The following is a 22,753-nucleotide window of genomic DNA, read 5'->3' on the forward strand; positions in this document are numbered from 1 at the left end:
TGAAAAACCAGCCTGGGGCAGCACAATGCTAGGAAGACAGAGCTGGATTGCAGTGGGAGGCTTCTGCTGCCCATCTTGCTTCCTCTGCTCTGCATTTCCCAGGAGTCACCCCACAAATGTCTCACCTGCCTCGCTTCATCCTAGCTCATGCACACCCATGTTTCAGAGCTGCACCTCCCCCAAGGGCACCTTTTTTGGGCAATGCACGCAAGTGCCTGGACCTGCAAGGCCACCCAGGAGCACTCAAAGATGGAACAGAGAGACACGGGGTTGCTGCTAGCCAGAACCTTTATTCACTCTGGGGCCATTTCCTCACCCAGCCAAAGGCCACTGTGATCGGACAGGGGCAGGATGTCCTGGCGGGGACAGGGGTGTGGGCAGGAGGCTTCCACCAGCGCTTCCCATGGAAGTGCTGTGTGCTCAGGAGCAGGTGAAAGGGTGGGACCTCTGGGGGAGCAGCCTTGGCCTCCCCCTGAGAAGGTGGGCCCAGTTCAGGCCCAGTGGTGAAAGGCGAGGACACATCATGGAGAGGGGGCTTTCTTGCAGGAGACCTGTCTTCAGTACTCGAGCACTTCAGTACTCGAAAGTAATGGTTTTCACCCGCAGGTACTCGTTCAGGGCCGCCTCTCCTGTAAGACAGCAAGTGCCATGGGGAAAAGTCACCCTCAGTGGCTCCTAGGATGGGCCCCACACTGTTGTGAGCGCTGCAGGCCTTTTATCTCACAGATCTCTGCAGCAACCATGTGGGGTCAGCCCAGGCTCAGCCCCAGGTACAGAAGAGAAACCAAGGCCATGGCAGGTCTGGCATCAGCTGTGCGGGGGAAGGGGTGAGGATTCCACTGCAGGCATCAGAATACAGATTACAGACTAATGGGGAGAAACTTCCCTGCTCTGACGACCTCCTCTGGAGGGATGGCAGCCCCATCACCCCGAGGGCAGCCAACAGGCTCTCTGGTGCCCTCCTACTACTCAGAAGTGTCAGCCTATCGCCTGTCCCCTTGATGCCCCCCAGGTCATGATGCTACTGGGAAAGGGAGTCAGAGGCACCCAGAATTTGGCTGTGTTCTGCAGCTGGTGTATGTGGGGCCTGCGGTTGCCTGACATCTCTCCCACCCACTAAAGTTGCCTCCAGGAGCCAGGCTTCACCAGCCAGGGCCTGCTGAGGTCTCTGGGCCAAACTGTAATGGGTTACTGGGGATGCCTGGTTTATGTGCACGGGACACAGGATGAGGTGGCAGTAGGGAGGATGAGCTGGAAGAGCCCATGGGCAGGGCCATGAGTGACAGAGATCGATCAGATCCTGAGGACTTAGCACCCATAGCCTCCTGGATAACAGTGGCCCTTGTAGGGGTTCCTGGGTGGCTCAGTCATTAAGCATCTGCCTTTGGCTCAGGGCGTAATCCCAGAGTCCTGGGATCGAGTCCCGCATAGGGCTCCCTGCTCAGCGAGAAGCCTGCTTCTCACTCTCCCACTCCCTCTACTTGTGTTCCCTCTCTTGTTCTCTCTCTCTGTCAAATAAATAAATAAAATCTTAAAAAGAAAAAAAACCTAAACAGTGGCCCTTGTAGATTCCTGTGGAGGAACCAAGAAGGGGAGGCAGGAAAATGTGGCAGACAGGGACAAAGGGAGCAGGACTGTCCAACATTGTGTACGTGCATGTGTGTGTGAGTGTGAGTCCCACCTCTGTGTATGCAGTGTACAGTGTTAGGCTTTGGGGGGTGTTGTTGGGGCTCCTTTCACAAGCATCCTTGGGGTTTTCTGCAGGGTATGAAGGATGGAGCCGGGGAGAGAAAATGAAATAGCAACCTCCCCGTGGTCAGGCCTCAGCTCAAACCTCCCTGAGGATCCTGAGCTGGGTTCAGGGATGGAGGCTCTAAGAGACAGCTGCTCTCCCAGGCCCTGCCCTCTCCCCACACCAACACTGCTGGGCATCAGAGCTGGGATCCCCAAATGGAGCCAGTCTTCAACTGCTGGATTCCATAGTGGCAGGATGGGGAGAGCAGTGTTCATCCTAAATCATGCAACAGCCCAGGAAAGAGGAGTGCCGGACCAGACCTCCACTACCCCTGGCAGGCCAGGGGGGCTTGTGCTTGGCTACCTGCCTGCGTGACATTGTCTCTGCACTGGGGACTCACACTGATTCACTGGCCTCCACACTTGGCCTCCAAAGTTTCCCCTCTTTGTGTGGACCAAGCTCTGGTGTATGGCAGGTGAAAGGGCGGGACCCCAGAGGGCCCAGCCCTCTGGCCCCCTGCCTGCCTCCCCTGCCTCCTCCCTTCCAGACTTCCCCATCCCTGCACTCAGGCCTTTCTCTGCAGCTCCAAGACCAAAGCTGGTTCTCTCAGGGCCTGCTGTCCTCTGTGCCAGGAACACGTAGCCTCAGGTCTTTATACCGCCTCTTCCAGCCACCCGCACCTCAGCGGAGGCACCACCTCCTTGGAAGGGTCCACCCTCATGCCCACTAAAATTACCCTCCCAGTCTTCCTGGCCAGATCACTCTGTCTTTTCCACTTCCTGCACTCCTTACTTCCTAGCAGGATCTTGCTTACTGCCTTAATTATCCCCTGTCCCCTCCCAGTAAGAAGTGAGCACTGGTAACCATCTTGTCAATGCTACACCCCAAGCCCCCAGAACAGGGCCTGGTACCAGGGGGCCTTAATAGACATTCAGGATTAGGTTACCAAGATCTTTGCCAAAGCCGGACTGCTTGAACCCTCCAAAGGGAGCGGCCACGTCAGTCTTGTTGTATGTGTTGACAAACACGGTGCCTGCCTCCAGCTTGTCGCTGACATACAGGGCCTTGTTGATGTCCCTGGTGAAGATGCCAGAGGCCAGGCCAAACTCCGTGGCATTGGCCCGAGACAGCACAGTGTCTACGTCACTGCAGGGAAAACCCAGGAAGAACTATGTGAGGAGGGTCATGTGGCCACCCGGGCATGAGACACAGAAAGACCAGTACCCCTTCCTCCAAGGGGCGTGCCCAGTCCAATCCAAGCGCCCCACCACATAGGACCCTCTGAGCAAATGTGCCAGGCCTACAGCAAGTGTGGGGGAGATAGAGCAGCCAAGCAAAGAGGAAAGAATGACAGGAGGCAGAGCAGAGTTGGATCCATCCCAGACAGGGGGATGGGAATCCAGGGAGGGGGGCAGGCTGGGGACCCACCGCACATGGAAAGGCACTCCTTGGACAGCTACCCTGGGGGCATCCACAGACATCATAGGCTTGAAGACTAAGCATAATGTTTGGTAGATGGGAGAAAAGTATCTCACTCTAATACAATCAGCATGTAAAGAAAATTTTGATAATTTTTTGACAGTTGTAAGTATAGTGAATCGAGGATGAGATGCCATTCTGTAATCTGCTCAAAGGTGCTACTCTGAAAAATAATAGTCAGGAAAAAAGCCTGTGGTAAAGCAATTATGGCCAGTCCAGTTCCTCTCCCTTTAAGCCAGGTCTGGCCTCAATGACTCATTGGATCAGTAGCACAGGTAGAAGTGAGGTTCTGGGCATTCTGAGGCCAACTGATGGTTCTCGAGGAGGCTTGCATCTTCCACCTGGCCTCCTTGAGGGACCTGGGTGCTGGGAAGCAGCTGCCCCAACATGGCACAAAGCAGAGGCAGCCAGCCCCATGGAACCCTGACCAAATTGAAGACTCACAAGTGAATTCAGTAACTTGCTATTCTAAGCCGCTGAGGTTTGGGGTGGTTTATTATGCAGCATTGGATAAGAACAGAACCCAGCATGCTGTGAGAGGCATCAGAGAGAAAAGGAAGACACTCTCAGTGGGACCCAGCCTTGCCAGTCCCCAGGGGCTCTCCTAACCAGTGATTGAGAAGGACTCAGCAGGAAGCTAGGCTGCATCCACAGCCCCCACCCCGTCTGCATTCCCCTTCTGCACTCCCCTCCACAAAGTTCAAGAGAAGACCCCAGTAAGGCATGGAAGAGGGTCAGGCTCTCAAGAGACATAAGCAGGACTCCCTACCCGTCAGCAAACCGAGAGATGATCATGACGGGCCCAAAGGACTCCTCCTTGGCTATGGACATGTGGTCCTCCACGTCCGTGAAAACGGTCGGCTCGAAGAAGAAACCTATGGAGGAGATGGAGGTCCACGGTCTGTAGGTGGGCGGTCCTGTCCCCGGCCAGGCCTGGGCCCCACCAGCCACCATGCACACACCCTGCAGTCTGTGGCAGAGATTCTTTACCTCGTGCAGCCCCGTGGACGGCTCTTCATCGTTCCTGTGGAGTAGGTTAGCGGGGGAGGGGGAGCCCTGGACACGGGTTCTGATGGACAGGACCTCCCGGGACTGCCTCCCTGCTTCCTGGCCCCTCGGTGCAGGGGTTGATGCCCCAGGCACGGGGGTGAGTGCCCTCAGCCAGGATGCGGCCTCCTGCTCTCCAGTCACCACATGCCCACCACCTCCTCCCATCCGGACTGCTGCCCGTACAGGCCCTGGTTGTAGATGGAACCACCTCTGACAGCAGAAATATTTCTTCTATTTCTCCTCTAGACACAGAGCCTGGGGACCCTGAGACTCTGCTGGCCTGAGATGTAATTTAGCCTGACTAAGGGAAAATTGAGAGACTTGAAATTTTCTCTTTCCAGTTTTTAGGGAAAAAAAATTAACTTTAGAAAGAACTTAATAAAATGTTCCATACTTTTCATACATTTATAAATTATATTTTAACATTAATTACAGCTTTTAAAAGCTACGTTAGGTATGAACACATGTTGCTGATGGCCTGGATTCTCTCAGTGTGCAAACGAGCGGCTGCGACCGGGTGCTGGAGGCCCTGCGCTGGCCAGGCGCTGGCCCTTTCCTGTTCTTTCTGTACTCTTCTCTGTCCTTCTGGGCCCCGCAAGGGGGACCGCATGCCCAAGTCCCTCATCCTCTGACGTCCAGTTGGGTTTGTGCCTCACAGTTCTGCCCCTCAGTGGCGTTCAGGAATTTTCTCCCTCCTCTTGGCCCTCAGGCCAGGGTGATAGTGGTGATAGCGGCCCCCCGGTGTCCTGGTTTCTGGGTGCTGCACCCCTAACTGTTCTGCAAACCATGCCTTCTCTTCAATCTCCCCCCTCAGACCCTGAACGCTGGCCCCATGGAGCCCCTAGTCTACTGAGGGCAAGGAAGGGGGTGGCTGTCACTGGCTATAAAACTGTCACTGTACGAGGTGCCAGGGAGCATCTTTGACACAGGAGCACCTATGGTCTGGGCCTGGATGTTATTTGAGCTGGTTGATGAATTTGCCAGATGAGGAAATGGGGAGGTGTTTGCTAATCAAAAGAGCAGCAGAAGCCCAGGGAGCAGGAAAACGTGAGATGTACTCAGAGAGAGTAAAATGTGGCTGGAGCATGGGTCATGGGCAAGCAGTTAGTAACAGACCACAGAAGAGCCTGGGTATGAAGTGAGGAGCTTGAGTTTGCTGCTGCAGGAGGATGGGTCACCGCAGAAGCTGCTTCCACGTTGGCGGAGACATAATCAGACTTCCAGCAGCTACCATGAGTAAAGGGTTAGCATGGAACAAGAGGTTCCTTGGGAAACAGACGTGATGGTGCAGGCAGCACAAGCTGCAGAGTCGGCAGTATGGCAGCAGGGATGCAGGGGAGGAAGAAAGACTTTGAATTCAAGGGAATGAGGCAATTAATTTAAAGTAGGGGCTCAAGAAAAGAGAGGAGTCTAGAATTCACTGTTTCCTTCCCTCCTTCCTTCCATCAAATTAACTCAGGTTTGGGGTGAGTCTCAGCGCTGGCGTGAAGGACCTAATGGTGTAGAAGACAGACATGGTGCCTGTCCCCATGTGGTAGGCAGTCTGACAAGGAAGCAGCTCGGACAGTCCATGCCGCGCACCCCTGCCCCTGTGGCTCCAGTGACTTGACCAGAAGGAAGACTCTAGAGAGGCAAGTGTATGTCTGGGTCGGGATACTCAGATGGTGTGATGGATTTGGTACCCGTTCAGTCTGAAGGGACTGGGGACATGCGGGTGGAGGTGTCTAGGTGGTCAGGATTTCTGGAGGAGGAAGAGCCTGGAGACAGACACTGGGGAGGGTGTGAGCCACTGCAGGGGGTGAGATCCTCCAGGGAAAGGGTCTGCCACGAGAAGTCCCCAAGCTCAGGAGAGACTTGGGGATATACCTCCATTTAAGGCACAGGTTGAGAGGGAGGTTCAGTGAAAAGTGACCGCTGAGAAGTAATGCCAAAGACAGAAAACCATGAAAGCCAGTGCCACGGAATCCACGGAAGGAAAGAAATTCAAGGATGTGGAGATGTTTACAGCAAATCAAAGTCCGCTATGACGTGCATTAAACCAGCACTGACTGGATTTCAGCTCTGCTGTCTTCACCTTGCCAGTACCACACCTGGTCTGGCAGGGATCCAAAAAGCCAAGGCCACCGCAGCCAATGTCCCAGATGAGCCCTGAGGCCTGGGAGCCTAACCGTGGCCTTCACATACCTCCAGTTAGAGTGGGGCAGGAGATCAGAGGCTGTGCTGCCTGCCCTCCAGTCACCCCAGGGGGTCAGGTGTGCTCTGACTGACCTGGCCGAGGGACTTGACTCCCACCACAGACCAGTGTGGCCCCTTCTTCCACGCCACGTTGGCAGTACTCCACCAGCTTCTGCAGGTGGGCTTGGTGGTTTTGCGGCCCATGGTTGGTGTCCCGGTCGAGCGGGTTGCCGATCTTCATCTTTCTCACCTCTTCTACCTGTGGAGAGGTCCTCCCAGTCAGGTCCTGCTAGGTACCGTGGTTTCAGAGACGATACTCCAGACCTGCCTGTTTGCATGTTTGGTGACCAGCCACTGGGCCCTGAAGAAAGTCCACACGCTCTCAGGACATTCTATATTCTGGTTCCAAACTTGCCTTCCAGGCTGAAACCCCAAATGTATCCTACGTGCAAGGAGACCCAAGCCTAGCATCAGACAGGCTGAGAAAACAGAGGCGTCCAGGGTGGGGTGAGGGCCAGACATGGGCCAACAAGGAATGTGTCCCTACAGTGGCCCTGTACCCAACTTCATAGGCTGAGAAGCTAAGAGAATGCTTGTCTGGGGCCTCCAGAATATGGAATGGGGGTGGGGCAGGGAAACATGTCCTGCTGCAATGCCCTGGTGACAAGAGGAACAGACTCTAAGTGGAGTGGAGGACCCTTGGCTTTGAGTCCGCCCACTCCTGCTCCCACTTTTTCCTGCTTCAGACCCCAGCTTCAAGGCTCCCTCCTCTGGGAAGCCTTCCCTGTTGCCTCAGCCAACCTAAAAGTAGGTCTAGGCTTTGCTCCCTGGAGACATGGGTTTGGGTCTCCACAAAAGATGTGCTACATGGTATCTGATGGATTCTGCGGTTGGATGGAGAGAGTCCCTGAATATGGGATGTTGTGCTATGGAAAAGAACTCAGGCGGCATAATCAGTGGGAAGTAGACATCAGACTTTCTGGGCTCCCGGCTGCAGTTCACCCCTTGCATTTTTGTCACCTCTCTCCAGGCTTCTTCTTCAGTTTCTTAAGACCAAACAAGGTCATCTAGACCCTCACTGTAGCTGCATCAAGGTCAGGCCTGACTGGCTGCCTCTTCCTCTGAGGCCAGGGCTACTTCATCCCTCCATTCACGCTCTACACCCCCCACCCAGGCCTAATCAGAAGACACTCAAACCCCCAAGGACCACCCCCTGCCCTCTCACCAAGGACGCCTTAGCTCTTCTGTGCTGAAGGGAGTCCCCATCCCCTGCTTTGCTCCCTTTCCCTGCTCCCACCTGGCCACCAACTACCCCCCACCTCTACTCCATCCCTAGGATGCCAAGAGCAATACTACTGAGTACCCTGGATGTGCCTCTCATGTCCTGTATTTGGGAGCTGAAACTATCCTGACAGTTCTGCTGAGATTCTAACCCCTGTCCTCACTCTGGGTGTTTGACGACTCCCTTGCAGACTCCGGGAGGGGACAGGGGCTTGCTCAGCTATGCTCCCCGCAACTACATCAGTCAGTGAGCTGCCTCCTCATGGGCCCTCCGTCATGACTCCCCACCCGTGCCCCAGGTTCAGCTAGTCCTGTGCTGGGCCTGTTGCAGTGAAGGAGTCACTCAGCCAGGCTGCCCAGCTCCCAAACTATAGTGGGTTATGTATTGTATTCATTTCTCATCAGGATAGGGTTGGTTTCCAACCCCTTGAATGCAGATGCACGAGCAAGCTCTGGTGAACATGGGCTGGTGCCCACAGTGCCAACCCGCAGGACTGTGACTGCATGAACGGCTGTTATCCCAAGCACTAAGTTTTGGGAGCAGCTTGTTACATGGCAAGAGCTGTTACACTCCCTTCTAGAAATCCTTGTCTTTCCTCACTGCCTTTCATATTTTTACCCATTATCCAAGACTCTCTCCAGAACTCCTTCCTAACAGCTGCCTTGCCTTGTCCCAGTCCTGCTCTCTCTTTTTTCCTGGCTTCCTAAATACAGGTTTTTTAAATAAAGATTTTATTTATTTATTTGACAGAGAGAGAGACAGCCAGCGAGAGAGATAACACAAGCAGGGGGAGTGGGAGAGGAAGAAGCAGGCTCCCAGCAGAGGAGCCTGATGCGGGGTTTGATCCCAGGACCCCAGGATCACGCTCTGAGCTGAAGGCAGATGCTTAATGACTGACCCACCCAGGTGCCCCCTAAATACAGTTTTTAAACCCTGCACGTAGGGGTTGTGTACCAGATCCTGTCTCATATCCGCTGGGATCAGACTCTGCTCTCCAGGATGTGGGGAAATGCTCTGGGCTGAAGCGGAGCCAACCAGAACTCCATAGGCCCTACAATCACTGAATGGACCAGGGAGGGACCTGGGACCCACTCACACCAACCAGCATCCTCCTCCCACAGCCTTTTCCAACAGAGTCAGCAGGGACAGAGTGATTTCCCCTCTGGTTCTATGTTGTAAGAATGTAGGAGATGCTGGGGCGCCTGGGTGGCACAGCGGTTGACCGTCTGCCTTTGGCTCAGGGCGTGATCCCGGCGTTATGGGATCGAGCCCACATCAGGCTCCTCCGCTATGAGCCTGCTTCTTCCTCTCCCACTCCCCCTACTTGTGTTCCCTCTCTCGCTGGCTGTCTCTATCTTTGTCGAATAAATAAATAAAATCTTAAAAAAAAAAAAGAATGTAGGAGATGCTGTGAGTGCCACACCCCATCCTCTTTACCTCTGAGTAACCACCTTGCAGCAGCTGGTGGCTGCTGATGGTCCCAGGTCCCAGGGAGACCTCCTCTAGCCCACGGACACTCACAGTCAACAACGGTTGACAGGGGACAAAAGCCTGGCCCCTTGACCCCAGGGGTACACCTAGGAGGTATCATTCATGCTCCAGAGCTCCTATCTGTGGGTCAGACAAGGGCTGGATGTCACTTGAGACCATGTCCTGTCTCTGTTCTCTCCTGATCCGTTCCACCTCACTGGCTTCACCTGACAGCTCGCCCATAATGAGCCACGTGCACCCAAATTCCTGGCTTAGGCTTCACTGCTTGGGAGCTGTCCTAGGTCAGGCCCTTTTTGGTTATGTCAGCTTAAGCTGCAGGGTCACTATTTCTTGCTGAAATAATAAAAACACGTGAAAAAGGATAAGCTTTGTCTGAGGGTTTCCTGACTCAGATGGACAGTGCCCGACTCCACCCGGCCCAGCCCTGCCTCCCTGCCCTCTACCCCCTGCAGCACAGGTGGCTGTCCTAGTGAAGGCTCTGCAGCAAAACTTACCACCTTCTGTACAAACTGGTCATGGATTGAGTCCTCCACAAAAAGCCGTCCCGCTGCAATGCAGTTTTCCCCTTTGTTGAAGAAGACGGAGCTCATCCCCTTTGGAGAATGGATAAGGATGCTGGCTTACAACCACTCCCAGGTTGCCAGCCCCCCACATCCCACCAGGCCCAGGTTCCCCCTTCTTATAGGGAAGGGGAGGAATGTGTGTGTCCTGACCTCCAATGGGGGGCCAGGCCCAGACAGCAATGGACATGCAGGCTCTACTAATTCTTCAGTCACCTCAAGAGGAGAGATGAGTCCCATCCCCTGTGGGACACCTGTGTCCACATTACAGAGGGTGGAGGACAAGAGGGAGAGAAATGGAATGAAGTGAAGTGAACTTGGAGACCCTGTATGCAGGTGTGCTCCCTGGGGTGACGCAGGAGGGGTCAGAGTTCACACTGGCGCTGAGCCTGGAGAGTCTGTTAGCTTGAAGCAGGCAGCAGATGGCAGGCAAAGGCAGGCAGGCAGCCTCCTGTCTTGGGAGAGACAGGGTGCCAGCCCAGGCCTGAGAGAACTCCTGGCAGGAGTCCAGAATAATTGTCCTTGGAGGCTCAAGGGAGCCTGCATTTTGGACCTGGAAGCCCTCTGTGGGGGCCAGGGGAGGAGGGAGAGCTTGGCTCTCCTGGAAGCTGGGATTGCACTGCCCAGTGACATGGCCTGGGCCTCTGGCCCTGCAGCAATGACCCTGGCACTAGGGCCAAGACCCTTGGGCTGATGGACTTGCCTCCCTCAGTTTCCCTATCTGAGGCTGCACTCCCTTTCATGTCCATGTGGGGCGTCACGTTGTCCTCCAAGGCACAGAGAGATGGATGGAATGGGGCATATTTGGACACCTGGTTGAACTGGCTTGCTCCCACAGGTGTGGAGAGGGGGACCGAAGCATAACAATGACAATGATAATACGATCATAAGAACCACTGACACAAAGCACCTGCCACACCTTCTTAGCCCTTCAGACTTAATAGCTTGTAGAATCCCTGTAACAACCATCGGAGTATTCTCTCTATGATACAGGTGAGAACGTGAGGCCCGGAAATGCTGAGTAACTTGCCTGAGGCTGCCCAGTGAGTCAGTGGTGGACCTGGGCAAGTGGACATGGCAAAAAGGAAAAGTCATCATGCTGATTTCAGAACAGATGGAATCATGGCTTACATTTCCCTTTCTGTGAAGCTGATCTCAGTAATTCTGACAGTTATGAAACTTCTTGGGAAGTTTGTTTTCTGGAAGGCATATGTCATTCCTTGTCCCCTAGGCCCCTTCCTGCCAGTCTAGGCCAAATGTGTGAGTTTGTAGAATCGGAGATGGGTGCCCCACCTCCACCCCCCAAGGCAGGCCCTCACCATCTGCACAGCCTTGCTGAGGTCACAGTCAGCAAAGATGATGAGGGGCGACTTCCCTCCCAGCTCCAGGGACACCTTCTTCACGTTACTCAGGGCGCAGCTGAAAGGGACAGAGGTTGGTAGGGCTGGGTCCCTGGGAGACTGAGCCACAGGGGCTCCAGGTGGAGGGGCTAATGGACGCTCCAAAGCATGCTTTACTCAAAGAGCAAGCAGGGGGTCGGAAGGAGCTTCTCCCCACTCCCACGCTCGTCAGCTCTTCCCACCTCCCTCCCCTTGCCACACTGCTGCCATCCTCCTCTTCCACATCCGGGCCCACGCCCACCCACCCACCACAGGGCCTTTGCTCTTACAACCCCCTCAGATATCCTCAAAGCTTGTTCCTCACTTCCTCTGGCCTCTGCTCCATCCATTTGTTGGGGTACCTGCCCCGACCGTTCCCTACAAAATGAACGCTCCTGTGCTCCATGCCCGCAGTGCTTTGCTGCATGTTGTATTTGTGTCCAACACTGCCCATCAACATAAGCCCCACCAGAGAAGGCAGGCAGGCATTTGTCTGGTCATGCAGCTGCGTTTGGTAAATATCCAATGAATAAACCAAACGCCAAACCATTCCCCAGCTGGGACAGCTCAGTGCCACAGGGACTCTGGCACCTCAGATTTTTAGTGACAGTGCAAACAGAGAGAAGCTGGGGATCCTGCATGCTGCATCGATGGGCACAAAAGGGACTTACTGATACCGTCCTCTCAAGGGACACTAAAGGACTGGGCCAGTGACAGCCAGACATGGCACAGGATGGGAGTGGGGGGCCTCCTCACTCAGGACTGACTCAGGAAGAGGACTTCCATCTCAGGCACCAGCCACAGGGGTCTTGGAGAGCCCCCAGAAGATGGCAGTCCCAGAGCCACAGGATGCCTATCCAAGCCCTCCTGCCCTGGAGACCTCAGACCTGATATTTACTGAGCCCTCTCTCTGGCCTTAGCACACATGTGCTCACATATGACTTGCCTATACAGCAAAGGGGGGACTAGCTAGCTTTTGAATAAGGACAGGTGAATAAACTGCTATGACTATTTGCAGCTACCCCTCCCACTCCCTCATCTGTCCATCTGCTCTCTGTCCATCAGTCTTGCACCACCACCAGCCTCCCTCTCTTCAATGATGAGGCATGCTCTCCTGCATTCAAAATGCATCAGAACAGCTCCACCTGGCCCTCTCACAGGCTGTGACATCAGCCTCTACTGGCCCTAAAGACACACTCCACCAGCCACATTGGCTGTGGCTCCTGACCCAGAAGAGGATCTCATGTAAAGCTGCTGTGACTAAGCATGGTGCCACTCAAGGGACGGGACAGAGTCCAGGCTGCACCCTGGCTTACAGAGTGGGTGTGGGGCCAAGGGGTGAGAATCCCATCTTGTGGGGCACACAGGGGCCCGTGGAGAGCACGGTCAGAGGCTGCAGAAGAGTCCAGGGAGAAAGAACACTGCTCTGCCCTGGGGGCTACAATGAGATGTTGTTTTAACACAAGAGAAGCCTTTCTTCCCGTGGAATTGTCATGTCATAGCTGGGTGGCCCCAGGAGGTCTCACACATGAGTCTTACAACAGGGACAGAGGAGGGTGGTCACATGACCTCAGAGAAAGGCGTCAGTATGCCCAACAGGAGCCCCAGCCGCTCTCTATTTGTACCTTTCACTCAAGTACAGATGCCTGAAACCCATCCCCGGAATTCAGCTACGGTGGGGTGGGGCTCAGGCATCCCATGGTTGTCTTGCAGAAGCCAGGGTACAATGTACTGTGCTGTATTCCAGTCCTCTCCAAGCTTATCAGCTACATAGACCAGAACCACGGAGCATGCAAACTACCCTCGCTGAACTGATGGGGAAACTGAGGCCTGGGAGGGTCAGGGCTTGGGCCCAGTCCTACCATGAATTACTGACAGAGCCAGGAACACAACCCCAGCTTCTTGAGGCAAGTCCAAGGAATAAGAGATGAGAGGATGTTCTAGAACAGGGCTGTCCAATAGACTAGAACGAACACCTCAAATACCAGCCATATATGTAATGGCAATTCTTTAGTAGCCACCAAAAAACTAAATTAAACTTTAGTTTTAAGAGAAAACTAAAAAGAAACCAATGAAATTAAGTCTAATATATTTTATTTAACCCAATTAATAAAAAATATAATTTCAACTTGCAATCAATGTAAGAAGTTACTAATGAGCCAAGTTCTGTACTAAGTTTTCAAAATCCAGTGGACCTTTTACACTTGAAGCACATCTCAATTCAGAGCAGCTTTGTCCCACTTGTGCTTGTGGCCCCAAATTGCACTGAGTCTTCAGCAGCCCCCTGGTCTGAGTGTGCTCTGCAGAGCAGCTGCACCAGCCTCACCAAGGGCTTGTCAGAAACCCAGACACAGAGTCAAAACCTGCATCAAGCTCGCACACAGCACTGTCCACATCCCAGCACTGTGACCAGGGGTGCCCTCACCCACCTACCTCTTCATGATGTGTTTTCCCACCTCTGTAGAACCTGTGAACCCGATTTTTCGCACATCAGGATGATCTGAGAGTCTCTGGCCGACCAGCGAGCCTGTAGGTGAGAGTGGGCAAGGGGGTCAGGGTGGCTGCCAGGTGCTGAGGGGGAGATATAAGCTCTCTGACCCTCCACACACTCATCTCAAGGCCAGAGCTCTGTGCACCCCAAGTGCTTAGTGCCCACAGTGCCTGGGGCTCACTGGGCCTTGTTGCCTGCCACCGGAAGAATTGTGTCCCCTCAAAATTCATTATGTTGAAGTCCTAACCCCCAGTACCTCAGATCTGACTGTATTTGGAGACAGGGTCCTTAAAGGGGGAATGGGATAGGCTGGTGGTGGGTAGTAAGGAGGGCATGTATTGCATGGTGCACTGGGTGTTATACGCAAGTAATGAATCATCAAACTTTACATCAGAAACCAGGGATGTACTGTATGGTGACTAACATAATATAATAAAAATATTATTAAAAAAATAAATAAAATAAAATCTAAAAAAAAAAAAAAGAGGTGATTAAGTTAAAATGAGGCCATCTTCTCCTTCCTTCAACACACACTGTCTCCTCAGCTGATCTCACCCTGGCTCACCTCTTCAAATGCCATCTCCATACACATCATCCTCTAAATCTGTCTGGGATCTGGATCCATTTGTGATTCCTCTGACTTCTCAGCACCTCCACTTGGATGTCAAACAGCCTCTCAAATTCAACAAATTTGAAACCAAACTCTTAATCTTTCCCCAGACGTGCTTCTCCTCCAGGTTCTCCATTTCAGTAAACAACCTCTCCTTGCAACCAGTTGTTGAAGCTAAGAACCTGGGAGTCAGTCCTGACATTTCCCTTCCCCACCTTGTCAACTGCCCAGTCCTGGCCTCCTCCACCCGTACCCAGTCCCTCCATTTCTGCTTCTCCCCTGCCTCCGAACTCATAAAACTTCATGTGCCCAGGTGCACCTGTGAAGATTCTGGTTTAGTAGGTTTGGAGTGAGATACTTGCATCCTCTCTATATAGTTAAAGTTCTATACATGGTTAAAGCTCTAAATATAGTTAAAGCTCTATAAGTGATTTTTTAAAGATTTACTTATTTAGAGAGAGAGAAAGAGAAAGCACGGGTGTGGTAAGGGGCAGAGGGAGAGAATCTTCAAGCTGACTCCTCACTGAGCACAGAGCCCAACACAGGGCTCCATCTTACAACACATGAGATCATGACCTGAGCCAAAACCAAGAGGCAGACACTTAACCAACTGAGCCACCCAGACACCACAGCTCTCTTAAGTGATTTTGATACTAATTCCATTCCACCATTCTTGTTAAAAAGAAAATAACTGTTTGGGAAAGAAATATTTGCAAAAGATATACCTGATAAAGGACTGTTATCCAAAATATACAAAGAGATCAACAATAAGAAAATAAACAATCCAATTTAAAAATGGACAAAATATCTGTACACACACCTCATCAAAGAAGATATATGGATGGCAAATGAATATATGTAAAGATGCTCTACATATATCATTAGAGATTGCAAATCAAAACAACCATGACACACTTACTAAAATGTCCCGAATCCAAAACTCTGACAACACCGAATGCTGGAGAGGATATGGGGCGACGGGAATTCTCATTCATGGTTAGAGGGAATGCAAAATGGTACAACTGCTTTGGAAGACAGTTTGGCCATTTCTTACAAAAGTTAACATAACCTTACCATAAGATCCATCCATCACCCTCCTTGGTATTTACCAAATGAGTCAAAACTTGTCTACATAAAACACATAGATGTTATTAGCAGCTTTATTCATAGCTGCCAAAACATGGAATCAACTGAGATGTCCTTCAGTAGATGAACACATAAATAAATTGTGGTACATCCAGACAATGGAATATTATTCAGCATTAAAAAGAAATGAGCTATCAAGTCATGAAAAGATGTGGAAGAACCTTAAGTGCATATTACTAAGTGAAAGAAGCCAATTTGAAAAGACTATATACCATATGAGCCCAAGTATATGACATTCTGGAAAAGGCAAAACTATGGAGACAGTAAAAGATTGGTGGCTGCCAGGGATTGGAGGGCGGGAGGGAGGGATGAGTAGGCGGAGTACAGGGAAATTTTAGGGCAGTGACACTATTCTATATAATACCACAATGGTGGAGGCATGTCGTTATACATTTGTCATAGAATATACAACACCAAGAGGGAATCCTAATGAAAACTATGGACTTGGAGTGATAATGATGTGTCAGTGTAAGTTTGTCAATTGTAACAAACCTACCACTCTGGCATAGGATGTTGATAGTGAGGGAGGCTGTGCGCATATGGGGATATGGGGTATATGGGAACTCTCTACACTTTCTACTCAATCTTTCTGTGAACCTTAAACTGCTCTGAAAAATAAAGTGTATTTAATAATAATAATAATGATGATATCACTGTTTTAGGCTATCAAAGAAATATTTATAAGAAGGTATCATATATCGGATTACAAAGAAATTCTCCATTTTAAAGGTTCTGATTTTTTTTTAAAGATTTTATTTATTTATTTGACAGAGATAGAGACAGCCAGCGAGAGAGGGAACACAAGTAGGGGGAGTGGGAGAGGAAGAAGCAGGCTCATAGTGGAGGAGCCTGATGTGGGGCTCAAACCCGTAACGCTGGGATCACGCCCTGAGTCGAAGGCAGACGTTTAACCGCTGTGCCACCCAGGCGCCCCTAAAGGTTTTGATTTTAAGTAATCTCTATACCCAATATGGGGCTAGAACTCACAATCCTGAGACCAAGAGTTGCATGGTTCACTGAATGACCTGACCAGGTGCCCCTGAAATTCTCCATTTAAGAAAGCAGAATGTTTACAAGCTATTATGGGTTAGACTGTGTCCTCCCCCCATTCATATGTTGATACCCTAACCCCCAGTACCTCAGAATGTGACTTCATCTGCTACCTGGTTTGTGGTACTTTGTTATGGCAGCACTAGCAAACAAATACACACCCATGTTCTCTAATCATGACATAATAAAACTAAAAATTTAATAACAGAATTTTAGGGAAAAAATTGGAAAATTTTTTAGCCTTTTTACTTACTGGGTCAGAGAAGATATCAAAACTCCAGTTTCATGTTATTTAAGATTAATAAAGATAAAGGAGACAAGATGGCAGAGGAGTAGGGGACCCCATTTCAACCAGTCTCCTGAATTTAGCTGGATAGCTACCAAACCATTCTGAATACCCATAAAATCAGTCTGAGATGAAAGAATATATATCTGGATCTCTACAAGCAGAAAAGCACTGCTTTTTGCAAGGTAGGAAGTGTAAAGTTGTGAATCTGCAAGAAGATATCAGAAGATAAACAGAAGGGGGAAGGGAGCCTCCATAAGTTGGCACCAGGAAAGTGATATAACACCAGAGCACAAGATCAGAACCCTTAGAAATTTGCTCTAGAGAATGACATCCCTCTCTGAAAGGGGGTCTGGAAATGAAAAGGCAGAATTCTAGGTAGAGCATCATGGGGTCAGGATATGAGAAGACTCAGAGCCAAAGGGGCTTCCTGGACAAACAGAGTACCTGAGCAGTAGTGCCAGGAAGCATCTTATGGTCAGCGAGACCAGGAAGGGTCCCTCAGCTCAGATCACCATAAACTGCAAGCTGGGTCAATTGAGAATCGCTCTTCTCTTGGGCAGCCTGAAAACATCAGGAGCCTATGCCCACAAACAGGCAAAAACCCGCAGAGTGATAGAGGCCGGAAAAGGGCTTTAGAGTAGTGCTCAAACAGGATCCAGGAGCTGCGGGGGCACACACGAGCCTGCAGTGCTTGTGGTTTTGGAAGCATAAAGGGCAGGGATGCCCCTGGCCCCAGGATGACCTATGAGAGAATCACTGTAGGTGTGCACCACAGGAGGCTGTGGTTTTCAGCAGCATACAGACACAGAGACTTTGTCCTAGGTTTAGTGAAGAGAGCAGACTGTGATTTCTCTGCTCTGGGCCAGAGATTTGGCTGCGGCCATTTTTGCTCTGACACTCAGAAGGGGCGCAGAAAGCTGCCAGGGAACAAAAGCATGGAAGACCGGTTTCCACGGAGCACATCCCCCCAGCAAGGGGCAAGGCAACTCTGCCCAAGCAGGATTGCTAAGAAACAGCACAGCAGGACCCTCCCCCAGAAGAAAGGCTAGAGGAACAAGAAGACAACAACCCTATGGACCCCATAAGACTGTAAAATCCCAACACCAGGAGAAAATAGTATAGGGAGCTCCAGGTGTTGTCTCATGGCTTGTTTATTTTTCATATTAAACTCTCTTTTTCTTCTTTTTTTTCTTTCTCTTATGCTTCTCTGTTTTTTCTTGTTTCCTTTTTCTCATTTCAACTAGATGTTTATTATATCAACTTATAATTCATAGTATCTTTCTAACTTGTATTTTTTCACACTTACATTGTTTTATAGACATATGCTTTATTGCCATTTTTTCCACTATTCAATTTTACCCTTTTATATATACTAGTTTTACTTTCCTTGTAATTTTAATAAGACACACAGACCCAAATATACCCAGGAACAACTGAAACACCCTGCTTTGTCCACACAGAGAGATTATAGCACCCCTTCCTCTCACCACCCCTTAAAAAAATTTTTTTTAATCTTATAAATTTTATTCTTGTGTATCATTTTGGCCTTGTTTTCTTGGTTGTGGTTTCTGACCACTCCAGATTTTCCTGGGGCGCATCTTGCTTGGGGAGTGGTTGATATATTGGACTCTGCTCATTCACTCAACCATCCCTTGACAGAATGACTAGGAGGTGGAACTCTCAACAAAGAAAAGAAATAGAGACAATGTCAACTACCACAGACCTAATGGATATGGATATAAGCAAAATGTCAGAGACAGAATTCAGGATAACAATCATGAAGTCAATAGCTAGGGTTGAAAAAAGTATTAGTGACAATACAGAATCTCTAAGGGCAGAAATGAGATCTAATCAGGCTGAACTAAAATATAATATGAATGAGATGCAATCTAAATTGCATACTCTAACAGCCAGGGTAAATGAGGCAGAGGAGAGAATTAGTGACCTAGAAGACAAGCTGATGAAGAAGAAAGTGGAGGAAAACAGAGATAGGCTGCCAGTAGCACATGAGAAAAGGATTGTAGAGATTTATGATGCCCTGAAATGTTCCAATGTCAAAATTACTGGGATCCCTGAGAGGGTGGAGAGACAGAGAGGGCTAGAAGACATACTTGAGAAAATCATAACTGAAAACTTCCCTAACCTGGGGAAGGAAACAAGCATTTGAGTCCAAGAGGCAGAGAGGACCCCTCCTGACATATGAAGCTTGCAAATTTTACAGTCAAGGAAACAATCTTGAGAATAGTCAGGGAGAGGAGGTTCCTTACATATGGAGGAAGGAACATCAGAATAACATCAGACCTGTCCACATAAGCCTGGCAAGCCAGAAAGGACTGGGCAAAACATATTTAGGCTACTAAATGAAAAGAACATGCAGCCAAGAATACATTACCCAGAAAGGCTATCATTCAGAATGGATCAAGAGATAAAGAGCTTTCAGGACAGGCAGAAACTGAAAGAATATGCGACCACCAAGCCAGTCCTGCAAGAAATATTAAGGGAGATTCTGTAAACACACAGAACCCCAAGAGTCACATAGACCAGAAAGAAACAGAAAATCTATAGAAACAGGGATTTTACAGGCAATACAATCACTAAATTCATATCTTTCAATAGTTACTCTAAATGTAAATGGGCTGAATGCTCCCATCAAAAGAAACAGGGTTGGAGATTGGATAAAAAAGCAGGAACCATCCATATGTGGACTACAAGAGACTCATTTTTAACCTAAAGACACCTCCAGATAGAAAGTGAGGGGATGGAGAACCATCTACCACGCTAATGGACCTCAAGAGAAAGCTGGGGTAGTGATCGTCATATCAGACAAATTAGATTTTAAAACAAAGACCATAATAAGAGATGTAGAAGGACACTATATTATACTTAAAGGGCCTATCCAACAAGAAGAACTAACAATTGTAAATATCTATGCCCCCAACATGGGAGCAGCCAATTGTATAAACCAATTAATAACAAAATAAAGAAACATATTGATAATAATACATTAATAGTAGGAGACTTCAACACTCCACTCACAGCAATAGATAGGTCATCTAAGGAGAAGATCAACAAAGAAACAAGAACTTCAAATGACAAATTGGACCAGATGGACTTCATAGATATATACAGAACATTCCATGCTAAAACTACAGAATACTCATTCTTCTCGACTGCACATAGAACTTTCTCTAGAATAGATCACATACTGGATCACAAATCAGGTCTCAACAGATACCAAAAGACTGAGATTATTCCCTGCATATTTTCAGACCACAGTGCTTTGAAATTGGAACTCAACCACAAGAAAAAATTTGGAAGGAATTCAAACACTTGGAAGTTAAAGAGTATCCTGCTAAAGAATGAATGGGTCAACCAGGAAATTAAAGAAGAACTTAAATAATTCACTGAAACTAATAAGAATGAAAACACATCGGTCCAAAACCTTTGGGATACTGCAACAGCAGTCCTAAGGGGGGAATACATAGACACCCAAGCCTCTCTCAAAAAAAGTAGAAGCATGAGAGACTATGGACTCTGAGAAACAAACTGAGGGCTTCAGAGGGGGGGTGGGGGAATGGGATAAGCTGGTGATAGGTAGTAAGGAGGGCATGTATTGCATGGTGCACTGGGTGTTATACGCAACTAATGAATCATTGAACTTTACATCAAAAAAATTAAAAATTAAAAAAAAAGGAGTGATGCAATTTCTTGTTTTAAATGAAATTAACTCTGTCATTTAGATTTTGTTTGCTCATGGGTTGAATTCCTTTATTAGTTCTTCAGGAAATCACAATTGCCAGATAACGCTAGTTTGCTACTCCAGTATTTGTCAGGTGAAAAATTAAATAAAAATCAACGAACTAAAAAAAAAAAAGTAGAAAAATCCCAAATGCACAAGCTAAACTTACACCAAAAGGACCTGGAGAAAGAACAGCAAATAAAGCCTAAACCAAGGAGGAGAAGAGAAATAATAAAGATTAGAGCAGAAATCAATGAAGCAGAAAACAAAAAGAGTAGAACAGATCAACAAAACTAGAAGCTGGTTGCTTGAAAGAATTGAGATTGATAAACCTCTGGCCAGATTTAGCCAAAAGAAAAGGGAAAGGAACCAAATCAATAAAATCATGAATGAGAGGGAAGAGATCATGACTAACACCAAGGAAACAGAAACAATTATTAGAAATTATTACCAGCAACCATATGCCAACAAATTAAGCAACATGGAAGAAATGGATGCCTTCCTGGAAACTTATAAACTACCAAGACTCAAACAGGAAGAAATTGACAATCTGGACAGACCAATAACCAGTAACACAATTAGAGCAGTAATCAAAAATCTCCAAAAAAAACAAGAGTTCAGGGCCAGATGGCTTCCCAGGGGAATTCTACCAAACATTGAAAGAAGAAATTGTGCCTATTCTACTGAAGCTGTTTCAAAAAATAGAAACAGAAGGAAAATTTCTAACCTCGTTCTATGAGGCCAGCATTACCCTGATCCCAAAACCAAAGACCCCATCAAAAAGGAGAATTACAGACCGATAGCCCTGATGAATATGGATGTCAAAATACTCAACAAGATCCTAGCCAATAGGATCCAACAATACATTAAAAGGATTAACCATCACAATGAGGTGGGATTTATGCCTGGGATGCAAGAGTTGTTCAACATTTGCAAAACATTCAATGCAATAGAGCACATTAATAAAAGAAGAGACAAGAACCATATGATCCTCTCAATTGATGCAGAAAAAGCATTTGAAAATACAGTATCCTTTCCTGATTAAAACTCTTCAAAATATAGGTAGAGAGGGAACATACTTCAATATCACAAAAGCCATCTATGAAAAGCCCACAGCGAATATCATTCTCAATGGGGAAAAGCTGAGAGCTTTTCCCTTAAAGTCAGGAACACGACAGGGATGACCACTCTCACCACTGCTGCTCAACACAGTACTAGAGGTCCTAGCCTCAGCAATCAGACAGCAAAAAGAAATAAAGCATTCAAATTGTCAAAGAAGAAGTTAAACTCTCTCTCCACATATGACATGATGCTTTATGTGGAAAATCCAAAGACTTCACCCCCAAGTTACTAGAACTCATACAGCAATTGAGTAACATGGCGGGATACAAAATCAATGCTCAGAAATCAGTTGCATTTCTATACACTAACAATGCGACTGAAGAAAGAGAAATTAAGGAATCAATCCCCATTTACAATAGCACCAAAAACCATAAGATACCCAGGAATAAATCTAAGCAAAGAGGAAAAGGATCTATTCTCTAGAAACTATAGAACGCTTCTGAAAGAAATTGAGGAAGACACAATGAGATGGAAAAATATTCCATGCTCATGGATTGGAAGAATAAACATTGTGAAAATGTCTATGCTGCCCAGAGCAATCTACACCTTCAATGCCATCCAATATCAAGATATTCACAGAGCTGGAAGAAACAATTCTAAAATTTGTATGGATCCAGGAAAGACCCTGAATTGCCAGGGGAATGTTGAAAAAGAAAAAACAAAGCTGGGAGCATCACAATGCCTGACCTCAAGCTACATTACAAAGCTGTGATCATCAGGACAGCATGGTATTGGCACAAAAACAGACACAGAGATTAATGGAACAGAATAGAGACCCCAGAAATGGACCCTCAACTCTATGGCAAAATAATCTTCAACAAATCAGGAAAGAATATCCAATGGAAAAAAGACAGTCTCTTCAGTAAATGGTGCTGGGAAAATTGGACAGCCACACGTGGAAGAATGAAACTGGACCATTCTCTTACACCAAACACAAAGGTAAACTGAAAATGCATGAAAAGACCTCAATGTGAGATAGGAATCCACCAAAATCCTAGAAAAGAACATAGGCAGTAACTACTTTGACATTGGCCACCCCAACTTCTTTTAAGACATATCTCCAAAGGTAAGGGAAATAAGAGCAAAAATGAACTTTTTGGGTCTTCATCAAGATAAAAATCGTCTGCACAGCAAAGGAAACAGTCAACAAAACTA

The 22,753-nt window shown here is 48.4% G+C and overlaps 1 protein-coding gene across 4 annotated transcripts in view; it reads right to left on the reverse strand.

Annotated features, from left to right (window-relative positions):
* Positions 1 to 270: 270 nt before the first annotated feature.
* Positions 271 to 22,753, reverse strand: part of ALDH1L1 (aldehyde dehydrogenase 1 family member L1) — a 120,190-nt gene continuing 97,707 nt past the window's right edge. For all 4 annotated transcript variants that reach the window (XM_034658898.1, XM_034658899.1, XM_034658901.1 and 1 more), the window contains 7 exons: positions 13,585 to 13,678; positions 11,092 to 11,191; positions 9,707 to 9,805; positions 6,533 to 6,698; positions 3,984 to 4,089; positions 2,682 to 2,881; positions 271 to 629 (listed from right to left, as the gene is read on the reverse strand). In XM_034658898.1, coding sequence (XP_034514789.1) covers positions 574 to 629; positions 2,682 to 2,881; positions 3,984 to 4,089; positions 6,533 to 6,698; positions 9,707 to 9,805; positions 11,092 to 11,191; positions 13,585 to 13,678 — 821 coding nt within the window. In that variant the 3' untranslated portion in view covers positions 271 to 573. The remainder of the gene's footprint in view (positions 630 to 2,681; positions 2,882 to 3,983; positions 4,090 to 6,532; positions 6,699 to 9,706; positions 9,806 to 11,091; positions 11,192 to 13,584; positions 13,679 to 22,753) is intronic.

Source organism: Ailuropoda melanoleuca, chromosome 4, assembly GCF_002007445.2.
Source record: "Ailuropoda melanoleuca isolate Jingjing chromosome 4, ASM200744v2, whole genome shotgun sequence".
In the NCBI taxonomy this organism is placed as follows: Eukaryota; Metazoa; Chordata; class Mammalia; order Carnivora; family Ursidae; genus Ailuropoda; species Ailuropoda melanoleuca.